General features: G+C 53.2%; 1 protein-coding gene across 2 annotated transcripts in view; it reads left to right on the forward strand.

Annotated features, from left to right (window-relative positions):
- The first annotated feature begins 7,263 nt into the window (after window positions 1-7,263).
- The window catches only part of UBE2QL1 (ubiquitin conjugating enzyme E2 Q family like 1), a 54,992-nt gene continuing 47,325 nt past the window's right edge, over window positions 7,264-14,930 (forward strand). The window contains exon 1 of one of the 2 annotated variants that reach the window (XM_043488794.1): window positions 7,264-8,523. In XM_043488794.1, the coding sequence (XP_043344729.1) occupies window positions 7,738-8,523 (786 nt within the window). In that variant the 5' untranslated portion in view covers window positions 7,264-7,737. The remainder of the gene's footprint in view (window positions 8,524-14,930) is intronic. The other variant, XM_043488793.1, reaches the window with a different exon arrangement.

A 14,930-nucleotide genomic window follows, 5' to 3' on the forward strand; every position in this document is an offset into this window, starting at 1 on the left:
CCTTCGGCGACCGTCGTGGCAATGGTTCACCGGGTCTTCCAGGCGGTCAACACGCCGACCCCCTCTGAACTGGACCACCTGACGCTTGGAGGTCAAGAACGGACAAAGGCGTACGGATGTTCTGCCAACTCCCAAAAGACGCTGCAGTGAGGGCAGCGGGAAGCAGCCGTGGGCAGCGATGGGGACCGCTCTCTGCAGCCATTCCAGCACTCATGCAATGCTGGGGGGGTGAGCGGCTAAAACCCAAGGGCGATTCCCCTTTTTTGGCTTCCTCAGCACCCCTGTTTCTTCTTTTGTTTCTCAAACACCTCAATGCCTCTGTCATCAATTTTCTAGATTAAATATCTCCTGCTGAAACACTCATATCTCTGTGTTGCTGATTTGTTGTTGTTGCTATTCAGTAGCTAAGTCATGTCCAACTCTTTGAGACCCCATAAAATGCCAGCCTTCCCTGTCCTTTACTATCTCCTGGAGCTTGCTTAAACTCATGTCCACTGAGCCAATGATGCCATCCAACCATCTCATCCTCTGTCGTCCCCTTCTCCTCCTGCCTTCAATCTTTCCCAGCATCAGGGTCTTTTCCAGTGACTCGGCTCTTCACATCAGGAGGCCAAAGTGTTGGAGCTTCAGCACCAGTCCTTCCAATGAATATTCAGGACTGATTTCCTTTAGGATTGACTGGTTTGATCTCCTTGCTGTCCAAGGGACTCTCAAGAGTCTTCTCCAACACCACAGTTCAAAAGCATCACATCTTTGGTGTTCAGCCTTCTTTACGGTCCAACTCTCATATCCATAAATGACCACTGGAAAAACCATAGCTTTGACTACATGGACCTTTGTCTGCAAAGTGATATCTCTGCTTCTTAGTATGTTGGCTAGGTTTGTCATAACTTTTCTTCCAAGGAGCATCTTTTAATTTTATGGCTGCAGTCACTGTCCGCAGTGATTTTGGAGCCCAAGAAAAGAAAGTCTATCACTGTTTCCATTCCCCTCCCTCCTATTTGCGATGAAGTGATGGGACCAGATGCGATAATCTGTTTTTCGAACGTTGAGTTTTAAGCCAGCTTTTTCACTTTTCTCTTTCACCTTCATCAAGAGCCTCTTTAGTTCCTCTCCACTTTCTGCCATTAGTGTGGTGTCATCTGCATATCTGAGATTGGTGCTCTTGATTCCAGCTTGTGTGTTCCTGATTGGACCTGGACTAATACATGATTAGCACCAGGAGTGAGTCCAAAGACTGAGATGACCAGCTTTGGCTTGAGCTTTGACTTGAGCAAAACGATGGAATCGATGCTGGTGGAAGATGGAAACTGGTAGGTAGTGCAGAGCAGCAGCATCAGTTCTGTCATGTTCAGCACCTGTGCCGCCTGAGATGCGGGATGCACTTGAAAGGAAGGTTTGGGGAGAGCATGCAGCTGTTGCACTTGACCCTGACGGTAGAGACACTGATGACAGTGGAAAGGCAGAAGATGGGGGGCTCTGCACAGTGGGGAGAGAGCTGGTGGAAGGAAAACAACAGGCTCAGAGATCAGAACGATCAGCTCAAGAAGACTCAGAGCCGGCGGGACACTCCACCAGGGCCCAAAAAGACCATCATAACCCTTGGAGGTGCAGGACCGGCACAGCAGAAACCCGTCCCCAAAGCTGCTCCTTGAGGCGGCAGGATCACACAGGACACTGAACTCACAGCCTTGCCAGCACGCGGATGTGAGAGCCTGGGCATGGATTGGGGAGAAACGGAAGCCAGATGACTGAGAATGGCCCATCTGGGTGACTGAAAGCTTTGAGAACCTAGAACCCTAACTGCCCTTGCCTGCCGAGGGAGTTTCACCACACCTGAATAAGGATACTAGCTCCCATGCCCAGGAAGTATTAGTCACTCAGTCGTGTCCAACTCTTTCCGGCCCCGTGGACTGTAGCCTGCCGGGCTCCTCTGCCCATGGGATTCTCCAGGCAAGAATACTGGAGTGGGTCACCATTCCCTTCTCTGGGGGATCTTCCTGACCCAGGGGTCAAACCCAGGTCTCCTGCATTGCAGGCAGATTCTTTGCCATCTGTGCCACCAGGGAAGCCATTCTATGCCTGGAGGCCCCATGCTAATCATACCCAAGGAAGTCCTCCCCAACACTCACCTGCCACTCCACCCTACTCCCCAACCAGAGCCCAGCTCACCCCAAGGGAACAAATGTCAGGTCTGATCCAAGAGGAGGGAGCCTGTACTCTGGGAGAAAGCAGCAAAGCCCGGCCCTGTTAGGCCACGACCTACGGCATGTGGAAGAGGCATCGGGCCTGGGGGTCCGAGCTCCCTCGCCACCACCTCCTGTGACTCTGGCCAAGAGCCTCACTGCTGTGACTTCAGATGTCTGTGCTGTAAAGTGAAAAGCTGAGTTTTCAATTAAATGATAAATTCTTCCGCATCCATGGTGGGTCTTGAGTTAGTGAGGAGCACCGTATGGAATATTCCTTGATGTCCTCAAGCTCTTTCCTTTAGAGCTTCCTAGAGCAACTTTCAGGGGGCGCTCAGAGGGTGATAAAGATGCCCTCCCCAGAACCCCAGCTCCAGAGGGCAGGAGCCCTGCACTGTGGTCTCTGCAGTGACTGCATATGCAGTAGGTGCTCAAAGAGCAATGGTGCGGCACCATCTGTCCAGGTTTGAATCTTGGCCTCACTGACCACTCACTGTGTCATTTTGGACCAGGTACTTAATTTCTCTGTAAAGCAAGGCTAAACATGCTGCCTACTAAAGAGGTGTTAGGTCCCATCACTTCATGGCAAATAGATGGGGAAACAATGGAAATAGTGAGTGACTTTACTTTGTTGGGCTCCAAAATCACTGCAGATGGTGACTACAGCCACGAAATTAAAAGACGCTTACTCCTTGGAAGAAAAGTTATGACCAAGCTAGATAGCATATTAAAAAGCAGAAACATTACTTTGCCAACAAAGGTCCGTCTAGTCAACACTGTGGTTTTTCCAGTAGTCATGTATGGGTGTGAGAGTTGGACTATAAAGAAAGCTGAGCACCGAAGAACTGATGCTTTTGAGCTGTGGTGTTGGAGAAGACTCTTGAGAGTCCCCTGGACTGCAAGGAGATCCAACCAGTCAGTCCTGAATATTCATTGGAAGGACTGATGCTGAAGATGAAACTCCAATACTTTGGCCACCTGGTGCAAAGAACTGACTCATAGGAAAAGACTCTGATGCTGGGAAAGATTGAAGGTGGGAGAAGAAGGGGACAACAGAGGATGAGATGGTTGGATTGTATCACCAACTTGATGGACATGAGTTTGAGTAAGCTCCAGGAGCTGGTGATGGACAGGGAGGCCTGGCATGCTGCAGTCCATGTGGTCACAAACAGTCAGACATGACTGAGAGACTGAACTGAACTGAAGATTAAGTGAATTAAGATTCAGATCACATAGTGCTTGGGATGACATGAGATATGAATTGCCATGTAAGTGTTGGCTTTGATGATTGGTGGAAAAACGAAGGCCATCACAGGTCATGTGACTAGTGACATCACAGATCAACACTATGTTGCCTTGCAGTGAATTCTTTTAGCAGAAAAATGTTTTTGAATTTTGGTCATGATCTCAACACCTCCGTTCAAGGGAATAAACAATGTGCATGACTTGGGGGCTGACACTTCGAGCTGGTGTGGTTGATGCCTTTTTGAGACTAGACTCCAAAAGAAAGAGGACCAGCTGGAAAAACTCAATACAGCCCTTTGAGACAAAAAAATAAATGGCCAAACCCAGTTCTGCATCTCTTTATAAAAACCGCCACTAGAGAGAGTTGGCCCAGACACCACGGATTCAAATGCTCATGAAAGTGTCATCAGCAGATACAACACAGTTCCCAGATGACGGATGACGACTGTGATAAGCAGCTTCCCTTCCTCCCTACCTTTCTTCCTTCTGGGCAGACTGGCCTCGGCTCTCTCTGCAGAGATCCCCATCCCATCACTGCTTGCAAAGGGAGAAGGAACTCGGGACCTGCAGTTATCCTTAGAGATTATTTTCTTTTGCTAAATGCTCACAATTCAACTGTCCTAATGGTGTAAACTTAATCTCTAATAAGGTAATTTTTAAAAACTTGCTAACTTTTTTTTTTCATTGCAACTGCAACATATTCCTTTTCAGAGTGTTGGAAAATCAAATAAACAAGAAAAATTTTAACAACAAAGTGTAACCTCTATACACTGCTAGGCTGGGTAATTCTTCTAACATAGAACTTTCTAGAATCTCCTGGGATAAGAAGAAAAGGGTCCTTCTTCCCATTGCTGCCTTTACCATGCAGTCACTGAAGCAGGTCTCCGGGTCCACTGACTGGTGGGTTGAGGGGACAGTAAGGTGAGAATACCTACCTGTAGTGAGGTTATAATTGTTACCATTCCAATTTTCCTCCTTCAGTCTTTCTTCCTACACATAGCTTTATGTAGCTGTAGCTATAGTGTGGATATAACGTTTCACTTTGCTTTCTTACTTGAAATTATTAAGTTCATCATAAATACTTCATTTTGCTATATAATCTTCATAGCTATAAGGTTATCGCTCCATACTATTCTCTCAAGCGGATTAGGTATAACAGGTAAGATGAGGACAATCTCACCTGTCGGTCAGTCCTGCTTCGGCCTCTTGCTTCAGCATCAGTATTAAATGAGGTCCCAGGTGGCTCAGACACTTTTGGGAGACCTGGGTTCAATCCCTGGGTTGGGAAGATCTCCTGGAGAAGGAAATGGCAACCCACTCCAGTATTCTTGCCTGGGAAATCCCATGGATGGAGGAACCTGGTGGGCTACAGTCCATAGGGTCACAGAGTTGGACACGACTGAGCAACTCCACCTTCACTTTCACTTAAAAAAAAAAAAAAAAAAGCTGCATTCAGAGAATAAATTATATGATCACTCTAGTAATCTTCCCAACCAGAAATAAAGACCTAACAGACAGCTGCCTGGGATTTCAGTTAAACCATTCCCAAACTACATAGCATGATGCCCCTGCTTCAGGTAAGAAACATTTCTCGCAGATCCCCCAAGGCCCACTAGTCTGTGGGGATGACAGTCACATCTACAGAGGCTTCCTCACTTCCAGCTCCAGGACAGGACCGATACTCAACCCAAGCAGAAATCCTATAGTGCAGGGTACCATCTGGGGCAGCTGGTCAACCCCAGCACAGGACTCGGGGACACGGGGTCAGGGTGTAAGTCCCAGCACAGGGCTGAGCTGGGCCAGCTGCTGAGCTTCTTTGAAACAGCTTCTTCATCAGTAAAACGGGTCAGATAGAACTTAAGATGGCTTCTCCGGCCATAAAATGATAAAACATGTAATGCTTGCCTGTCCCCACCAGCATCACCTCTGATCTTCTAACATTCCATCTTCCCACGGGTTAAATGCACTCAGCATATTTACAGACAGACCTGTCATCTTCCTACCCCACTTCTCTTTAGAAATCAGAGCTGGATAGAATGGAGGTCACAAAAATGCCCAGGAGACCCGGACAACTACATCGCAGTCAGTTACAGCCGAGACTTGGTCACCAGCCACTGGTCTTGCCTGGGCAGAAGTTCTGCCCAGTCCCACCCACTGGAAAAACACCCTCCACAGAGATGCACCTTTGTACCTCGTCCTTGATCCAGGGTGCGTGCACTTGCCACAAACCAGCGAGGACGGGCCAGCACCCTGCTCTGCTGGGAGACAACCCCAGAAAAGCAAACCGCAGACCATCCGGTCTGTACTTATTTCCACCGTGGTCTGAAAAGTTATTTTTCACAGTGAAAATTTTTAACAATTTGGACAAAGTGAAAATGGTACAGACATTTAGAAACAACCCTCACGGTGACATCAGAATGAACACGCGGGGCGGATGAATTTAGAGGGTCCTCAAGTCAGATGAAAGCCAAACCAGAAACAACGGCGAAGTCCGGAGGCAGCCCTGAGCCATCTAGGTTTTGGGGGCATTCCTCCTACTTTCACAGCTCAGTTGGTAAAGAGACCGCCTGCAGCATTGCAGGAGACTGGGTTCGATCCCTGGGTCGGAGGGAAGACCCCCTGGAGCCGGAAATGGCAACCCACTCCAGTATCCTTGCCTGGAGAATCCCATGGGCAGAGGAGCCTGGCAAGCTACAGTCTGTGGGGGTCGCAAGAGTTGGGCACGACGGAGCGACTAGGCACACTCACGCCTCCTACACCGCGGCGCTCATCACCGCCCCACGCGGTTCCCCATTGCGCAGCTGGGCCTCGCACACCAGACCCGGCCCGCGCGGCAGCGCGATCGCTGCAAACATTGCCTCCACGGCTCCTCTGGTTGGTCCAGCTTCGGGGGCGTTTTGCTTGGAATTTCACCAGATAAAAATACTTTTCAATGGGTGCAAGGCAGAAAGAGAGGGGAGGGGTGAAAGCGTTCAAGTTGAGGGAGGCTTCCCACCCTTTCCGCTGCCGGTCCCGAGGTCACCCGCGGGTACCAAGCACCCGCGGGCGCCATGCGTCGGACGCAAAAGCCAGTGTTCAGAGGTCCCTTCCTTCCCCTTTCGGAACGCAGGGCCCTTCTGGCGTGGCGGGGAGGAGAGGAGCCGGGCCGGGACGCAGGGGTCAACTCATGAAACGGTCCTCTTCTAAAGTCCTGACTCGAGGTGGGGGCGGGGGTGAGTGTTATTCTTTAGGGGATTGCGGCGCGCAAGCTTCCCGAGTCCTGCTTCGCAGGCTCTGATTCTTTGATCGGTCTTTGGGAAAGTGCAGACTCGGGTCCCGGATTGCCGTGTGGGACCCCAGGCTCCATCTGGGACGAGGGAATCAGTAAACAGGTTGCTTTCCATCCTTTCCCCGACGTCCCCTTCCCCTGGGGATTGTTCGAGGTCGGAGGTCCCGGGCCGGCGGCCGAGCCTGGATGCCGGGGCACAAGGACTGGGGGCCTCCGAGACCCCGAGTGCGCTCCCACACACGTCCCTTGTATCCCTACTTCGCTTCCTCGTTCCGCGTTTGCCTGGCTCCGAGCGCGGCGCCCCCGCAGCCCGGCGCCCGGTGTGGCCGGCGCGCGCCGTTGTCTCCCCCCAGCGGCCGTGCGCGTGTCGCTGCCCGAGCCGGGCGGGCGGCTGAGGGGAGCGGAGAGGCTCGGCGCAGGCAGGCCTACGGCCCCGCCCCGCGCCCCCCCGTCCCCCCGCCCGGGCCGGCAGGACCGCCCCCTCCGCGCCGCGCGCCGCTCAGACGGAGCAGCCGCCTCTGCAATGTCAGCAGCCGCAGCGGCAGCGGCGGCGGAGACGCGAGCGGCAGCGGCCGGGGCCCCGCGGTAGCGGCTCGCGCAGCACGGCACGGCCCGGCGGGCGCGCACGGCCCGAGCCCGCGGCCCCCCTCGCTGCCTCCGGGGCGCGGCGGCCGGCTCTGCGCGCCCCGGCGCGGCGCTCGGACTCGAAGCCAGCCCCGGCAGCGGCCGCGCACAAAGGACCGCGGACGCCGGGCTCCGGGGACCGGCCGGGGGGGGACGGACCACCGCGCCGCGCGCCCTCCACGCCTCCGCTTCCCCGGCGGCCGGAGCCCGAGCCCGAGCCGGCCCCGTCATATGACAGCGGCGACCCAGCGGCTGGCGAGAGCGCGTGCTGCCCGCTCGCCTGCGCCACGGCCGCCGGCGCCGGGGGTGGCCCGCGCCGCGCCCCGTTGAGTGGTCGCCGGTCGCCGCCCCGCGCGCCCCTCGGGCTCCGGGCGCAGGAGCCGAGGGGAGCCCCCCACCCGCGCCGAGCCTAAGATGGCCACGCTGCTCCGCAAAATCGGGCTCATCCGCCTGCACAACCGGGACACCGAGGACCCCAAGCACCACCACAACAACCACCGCGCCGGCGGCGGCGGCGGCGGCCCGCAGAGCGCGGCGCTGCGCGGCAAGGGCGGCGCCAAGAGCGGCGGCAACAAGCCCCCGCAGCCGCCGCACCCGGCCGGGGGCGCGGGCGACGCCAGCCCCGGGCCCGGCAAGGGCAAGGGCAAGCGCGCGGCGGAGCTGGCCCCGCGCGACAAGGCGCCGCCGGCGGCGGCGGGGGCGGCGGGGGCGCCGGGCGCCGGGGGCCCCCGGGAGCGGGCGGCGGGCGCCAGGGCGGGGCCGGGCCCGGCGGCGGCGGCGGCGGGCGGCAGCCTGGTGCCCGCGGCGCGCCAGCAGCACTGCGCGCAGGTGCGCAGCCGGCGCCTCATGAAGGAGCTGCGGGACATCGCGCGCCTGAGCGACCGCTTCATCTCCGTGGAGCTGGTGGACGAGAGCCTGTTCGACTGGAACGTGAAGTTGCACCAGGTGGACAAGGACTCGGTGCTGTGGCAGGACATGAAGGAGACCAACACCGAGTTCATCCTGCTCAACCTCACCTTCCCCGACAACTTCCCCTTCTCGCCGCCCTTCATGCGGGTGCTCAGCCCGCGCCTGGAGAACGGCTACGTGCTGGACGGCGGCGCCATCTGCATGGAGCTGCTCACGCCGCGCGGCTGGTCCAGCGCCTACACGGTGGAGGCCGTCATGCGCCAGTTCGCCGCCAGCCTGGTCAAGGGCCAGGTAAGCGGGCGGGCGGAGGGCGGCTTGGGGAGCGCGCGGGGCGGGCCCCTCGGGCTCCCGGTGCGCCCTCGAAACCTGGCTCCAAAGGGGAGACATCCTCCGGGCGCCTCCGCTCGACTTGCCTGAGCGTTTTCTCCGTGGCCCGCTTTTCCATCCCGTCTCTCCGCGTCCCCGCCTCTCCAGAATTCGCGTTCTCCTTCCGCACACCCTCCTGTCTCTCCTCCTCTGTTCCTTCTCCCCATCGCCCCTCTGGCTCTTCCCGTCCACCTCAGGTCCTCGCCTCAAACCCGCTGCCTCCATCTGCTCCTGCCTTTTTCCCCCTTGCCCCTCCACCATCTCCGCCTCCTTCCCCCCTCCCTGCCCCCTGAATCCCCATCTCTTCTCCCCTCCTGTCCCATCCCACCCCACCCCCCACCCCAGGTCTCCTTCTCCGTGGCCTCCCCATCTCCTGTAGCCATAATCTTCCCGAAGGTGAAACTTTGTATGGACCTCAGAATCTATAAACGTCCAGCCCAGTTTATCGCCCCCTCGCCCGCCACACACAGAGGTTTCCCCCACCCCCACCCCCAATAGCTCAGGGATGCCCTGCGAGTTGGGTGGGGGGGCGGTCTCTGCGGAGGGCCAGCTGCCTGCTGCCGAATGGGCTCGCCGGACCTGCTTCGTCCTGACCGGCATCTAGTGCAAGGTGAAAATTCTGCTCTTGAGAAATTTGACTGGCGAGGCAGAGGTGTGGTGTGAGTTGTTCTGTAAGTGACAAGGTCAGGCTCCCTCCAGGAAACGGCTGGGACCTGCCTCTCACCGGGACCATCAGCTCCCCCAGAGATGTAGCGCTCTCAGACCTGTGAACTTGCTTCAGTTTCCTCATGCCCCCAGGGCTTAAATCCATCATCAGGGTTAAAGATTTTTGACTACTGAAATCAGGGGCAAGCCTGATGTCTTCTCGCCTGCTGCCCCAGATGGCAGCTTTACTGCAAAGAACCCCCAGAGAACCTGAGAGCCGAGAATGAATGAGCCTTCTGAAATCCCTTCCCCGAGCTGCAGGCAGAGGTGTGGTGGTGTGGTGGTTTTCTCTTCCCAAGCTATATGCTCTTGATCACGTTCAGGTTGGCTGATGTTTTCCTAAATCGCTATGGAACATTACTTTAAAAAAAAAAAAAAAAGCATAGTTTTATGTGGGTGTGTTTTAGATTTATGGAGAATCACTGTTTTGTTTAGGAGACCCCGAATGACCTCAATGTGATCTTTCTACAGCCAGCATCTTAGAAGCCATCAGTCCCCTGTCACCTGCCTCTTCAGGATCTTTCACACTAATCAAATAATGCTTGTTCTGCCAATTTCGCTAGAGGTGGAGCCCCTGGGATTCCATGCCAGTCGCTTCGGCACTTAATTCTTAACGGAGGTCTGTTTTCACCAAGTAACTATCCTGCTAGTCCAGCTTTCCTGGGGTTTAGCTTCCGCTTGTTTCTCCAGTTTGAAACAGCATGGATGTGGCAGCTTTAGAAAGGCGAGGTTTAACGCTTTAGCATCAGAAATTCACCCTGAAGCTTGTGGTTTAGTGCTGGCTCTGATGTTATGGGAGTCTGTGATGGAATACAAGCCACGGGGGTCGGAGGGGGGCCCGTTTATAGCATCAGGATTGATGGGGAAGAATTTTTCACAGAAATGCATCTGTTATTGGTATCAGAAAGCTGTGCTAATCAGAACTCTCTAGAACACTCTCTTACCATCTTTTATCCTTCACCAGGACGACTCTGGGGACATGGGGCGTAGGAGTATCATTTTGCCTTATAATCATAGAATCATATCATTTAGATTTGGAAGCGATCCCAGAGGTCACGTGGACCTCAGCCTGCATTTTGAAAGATGCAGGAAAATAAAGATTTCAAATGACAAGTAAGGACTTTTTTTTTTTTCTAACATCTATCTTAGTAAGTTGTTAATAAATATTTGCCATGGTCACATCAATGCTGTGAATGATCGTTCTGTTGGTGCCTGGGCACTTCTATTAAATTGGGCAAGTCCTTGGGTATATATTTATTTTCTCTGTAACCCAAATTGAGAATCTTCATACAGTTGGCAAACTAGAGACCTCATTGTTGCAAGTAATTATCAACATTTTTATTAGTTTCAAAATCTTAGTTGAACTCAGCGCCTTCCCCACCTAGCATATTGTGTTATACTACCTGTTCTAAAGTCTAGTGTGTAAAATATCTGAAAGGAAGAGGAGCACTCAGAAGTTTATAAAAATACCAATTCGGTTCCTTTGCACTTTTCCTGCTGACTTCAGCATCCAGAAGAGAGTCGTGTAGGATATGCGCAAACCACTCGAAAAGGAGTGTCAGGACCGGAGGGATGGTCGCTCACCAGTGTCTCAGGCTTCTGTGCAGGGCGAGATCCGCCCCGGGTGGTGTTTGGGGGCCTGTGTGTTAGGTGCCTTTCCAGCTTTTGTAAATTTCCTGCCTACAGGTTGTTCATTGCACGTACCTTGGTTACCGAATTATTTCCGCAGTTCAAGGTAATAGGCTTTGGGAAAACAATCAAAATACCTGATGAGGTTTTCAAAGAGAACCAAAAGTGCTACCAAACCAATAATTACTTTAAAAGGCAGAACGGTTCCATTCTAGTTACCTTCCTCTCTCTGTTGGCACTTTCTTTTTTAGGATGCATTTTTCTTATTTGACAAAGTTAGAAAAGGCTCCTTTTCCTCTTTCGCAACTGCTAAGCTTAACTTTCTGAATTGGGCATACCCTAAGGTCGATTTTGTTTCTCTGCCTATAGACACGTCATAAAATACTTTTAAGGGTCATATTAAGAAGAGATTGGTCTTCTTAATTAACTGGTCATATAAAGAAGAGATCTGCTTCACCATTTTGTGTAGAATGTTAAATGTTTGGGTTTATCACGCGGTGTGACAGATCAGTCATTTCACGAGTCATTTCACGCGTCATTTCGTGTTACCTAACTCTTGGGGGCCCCATGTTATCAACATCTCTGGTGTGCTGCTTTAGGAATTTTGTCTGTTTTAAATTAACTTACCAAATATTTCTTCTGTATATATTCTGTGTAGAGATGGTGACATACATACCTTGCCTGTTTATTACCAAATCCTCTTCTGGCTACAAAGAGACATTTTAGGTTACTCTTCGTTTGTGAAATTAAATGAAAACTCTCCATGCCTTGGAGGGTCATGCCTAGGCCGTGCCCCATGTGTACCGGCTCTCACTCCCGGAATAATTGATGATTCTACAGATGCCCTCTGCCTGCACTTGTCTGAGCAGAAGGTTCCCCAAAATGACTTGCTGTTGTTGTTCAGTTACTCAGTTGTGTCTGACTCTTTGTGACCCCATGGCCTTCAGCACACCAGACTTCCCTGTCCTCCACCATCTCCCAGAGCTTACTAAAACTCATGTCCATTGAGTCAATGATGCCAACCAGCCATCTCATTCTCTGTCATCCCTTTCTCCTCCTGCCCTCAATCTTTCCCAGCATCAGGGTCTTTTCAAGCGAGTTGGCTCTTCACATCAAGTGGCCAAAGTATTGGAGCTTCACTTTCAGCAGTGTTGGAGTCAAAGTGGCTTGAGGGTGCATTAAGTTGGGGTTCTATTTTCACATCAGTGCGCCTCCTGAGGGTCCCCTTTTTAATTAGTGAGACATCACCCTGGGCAGGGGAACCAGATGGCGCTTGAAAGAGAGTTTCTTAGTCCTCCTCTGTCCCCTTGGTGCCAACCACGGGACTCAACCCAGTAGGAGGTCGATGCATTAGCAGCAGCGGCAGCTAGCATGTACTGTTTGTTCTGTGCCAAGCTCTGGGCATCTAAGCATTAAGGCGATCAGCTTACCTGGTTCTGCTGGTTACTGTACAGGTGAGGGAACCTCAGCTCCACATGGTCAGGGGAAGTGAATGCAGCTTCATGTGCTAATACCAGCCATGACTGCGAGGCTCTGAGCACCAGGCCATGTTGGTGATGGTTGTCCATGACAACAAAGTCATGCCCAGGCCAGCTAGAACCCTGGTTGTCTCCAGCCGGTGCTTGGAGGTGACCTATGTGGTCACCATTTGTGTCCACAGAGGACAGGGACACAGCCATCCATCAGCAGAATGAGAACAGTGAAACGCCTTCAGTTCTCAGGGTTTGAACCAGAAATAGGTGAGCGATTCTGGGACAGTTGAGTTTCCTGACAGCAGTCATTTCTGGAATTTTGGAACACAGCAAAGTGGCAGGTGTCCAGACTTGTGAGTGTGTGACGAAGAAGGAACAGGCCCTGCAGACCAGCTTTGTTTGATGATAAAGTGCATCTCGGATGTCGACTTTGGGGCTTCAAGGGTTCTGCATCATGGGTGTTCCTGAGTCTGGCGCACACACACACACACACAGAGCCCATCTTCAGGACTTCTTCCAAAGTACTCAGCCTGGAAGTAGCTTTTTACTTGTCACTGCACGATCTCCACGGCCTCCCAGGTGGCTCAGTGGTAAAGAACCCGTCTGCCAGCGCAGGAGTCTCGGGTTCAGTCTCTGGGTGGGGAAGATCCCCTGGAGAAGGAATTACAACTCACTCCGGTATCCTTTCCTGGGAAATCCCATGGACAAAGGAGCCTGGCGGGCTCCAGTCCGTGGGGTTGAAAATGAGTCAAACACAACTCGGCGACTGGAAGCAAGCAAACACAATCTCAAAAAAGTAACCAAGAACAGACCTGTGGATTCCTACAGTGTCCTGGCTTCCAAGCTGTTGTAATTCACACACACAACATTTTGAAAGCGCTGTGTGGGTTAGCTAAGGCTCTGCCCCAAAGCACCGCAGTCTGGGGTGCTCAAACAACAGGCTTTCACTTCTCGCCTTCTGGAGGCCAGAAGTCTGAGAGCAAGGTGACAGCAGGCTTGGCTTCTTCTGAGGTGAGGAGGATGTTCTCAGGCCTCCTGCTTGGCTCGTGGACAGCCGTCTGCTCCCTGTGTCCCCGCGTGGCCTTCCTTCTCTCTGTGTGTCCTCACCTCCCCTTCTTGTAAGGACACTGGTCTTACTGGATCAGTGAAAGTGAAGGTCGCCCAGTCACGTCCGACTCTGCAACCCCGTGGACTATACAGTCCATGGAATTCTCCAGGCCAGAATATTGGAGTGGGTAGCCTTTCCCTTCTCCAGGGGATCTTCCCAACCCAGGTCTCCCACATTGCAGGTGGATTCTTTACCAGTTGAGCCACAAGGGAAGCCCAAGAATCCTGGAGTCGGTAGCCTATCCCTTCTCCAGCGGATCTTCCTGACCCAGAAATTGAACCGGAGTCTCCTAGCATTGCAGGCGGATTCTTTACCAACTGAGCTATGAGGGAATCCCCTGTGTTACTGGATCAGGGCCCACCCTAATGACCTCTGTTTGGCATGATCACCTCTGTAAAGGCCCTCCACACACCGTTAGTGACCTTCTGAGGTGCTGCGAGGTAGGACTCCATCCTATGAGTTTCGGTGGGATCACTGCGCAGGCCCGTAACAAGCCCAAACAGGAATTTCTTAACCAGCGCAACCTCTTTCCTCTCGAGGCTGTTGCTGGTTTGCCGAGTAACGTAAACGAAGCCCACCCGTGTGCACACAGGGCCGCACTCAGCGGGGCCTGCTGGGGACAGGGACCGTGGCCCCTTTAAAGGGACGCTGGGCGGAGCGGGCGTGTAAACAGTGACAGGCGGGCGTGGGTCAGGCCATGTGACTCACCCAGAAGAGCGGATCTGTGTGTTTTGGGGTGGAGGCGGGGGTGGGGGGAGGTGTCTTATGAGTCCTTGTGTCTCTGTATCCTGTGCCCATGTGCAGGTGACGGAGGTCATCACCCATTCCGGATGACTGCGGCTGGAGGTCTCCGTGTGCCCGATGGTTCGGAGGAAAAAATAGCTTGTTCCGCTATCAAGTAGGGCGGCCGGGAGGACGCGGGCAGGGCTCTGCATCCTAAAATAGCCCCACGCCACCTTGGCGAGCTCGGCAGCGAGGCTGCCCGTCCCGGGGCTGACGGTGCAGTTCAGAGCCTAGTGACTCACCTCGCCCTGAGCTGTCGCCTTTTGCGGATCAGAGAGAAAGAGGATGTAAATGCCTTTGTGTTTACTTGTCTGGTTTGTAGTAAAGGCTGTAAAAGGTTTGCTTTCCTTCTTCAGGGTCAGGAGAGTTTAGGGGCTTTTGTTTGATTTTTTAATGGAACGTGCCAACGCAAACAAGAAGTTGAAGTTTGTCTTAACCCAGAGTCCTGCCCTTTCTCATCCCCAGGAACAGGCATGTGTGAGGGCAAGTTTAGAAGGAAAGCAGCCCCAGTGGTGCCACTCTGGGGGCAGTGAAGGGACCAGACAAATGACTTTCATGTCCATTTAAAAGATAAAATTTTAAAAAGCCACTGATAGTGGGTTCTTTGAGCCACATTTCAAATCTCTTGAATCCTA

Source organism: Cervus canadensis, chromosome 16 (genome assembly GCF_019320065.1).
Source record: "Cervus canadensis isolate Bull #8, Minnesota chromosome 16, ASM1932006v1, whole genome shotgun sequence".
Taxonomy (NCBI): domain Eukaryota; kingdom Metazoa; phylum Chordata; class Mammalia; order Artiodactyla; family Cervidae; genus Cervus; species Cervus canadensis.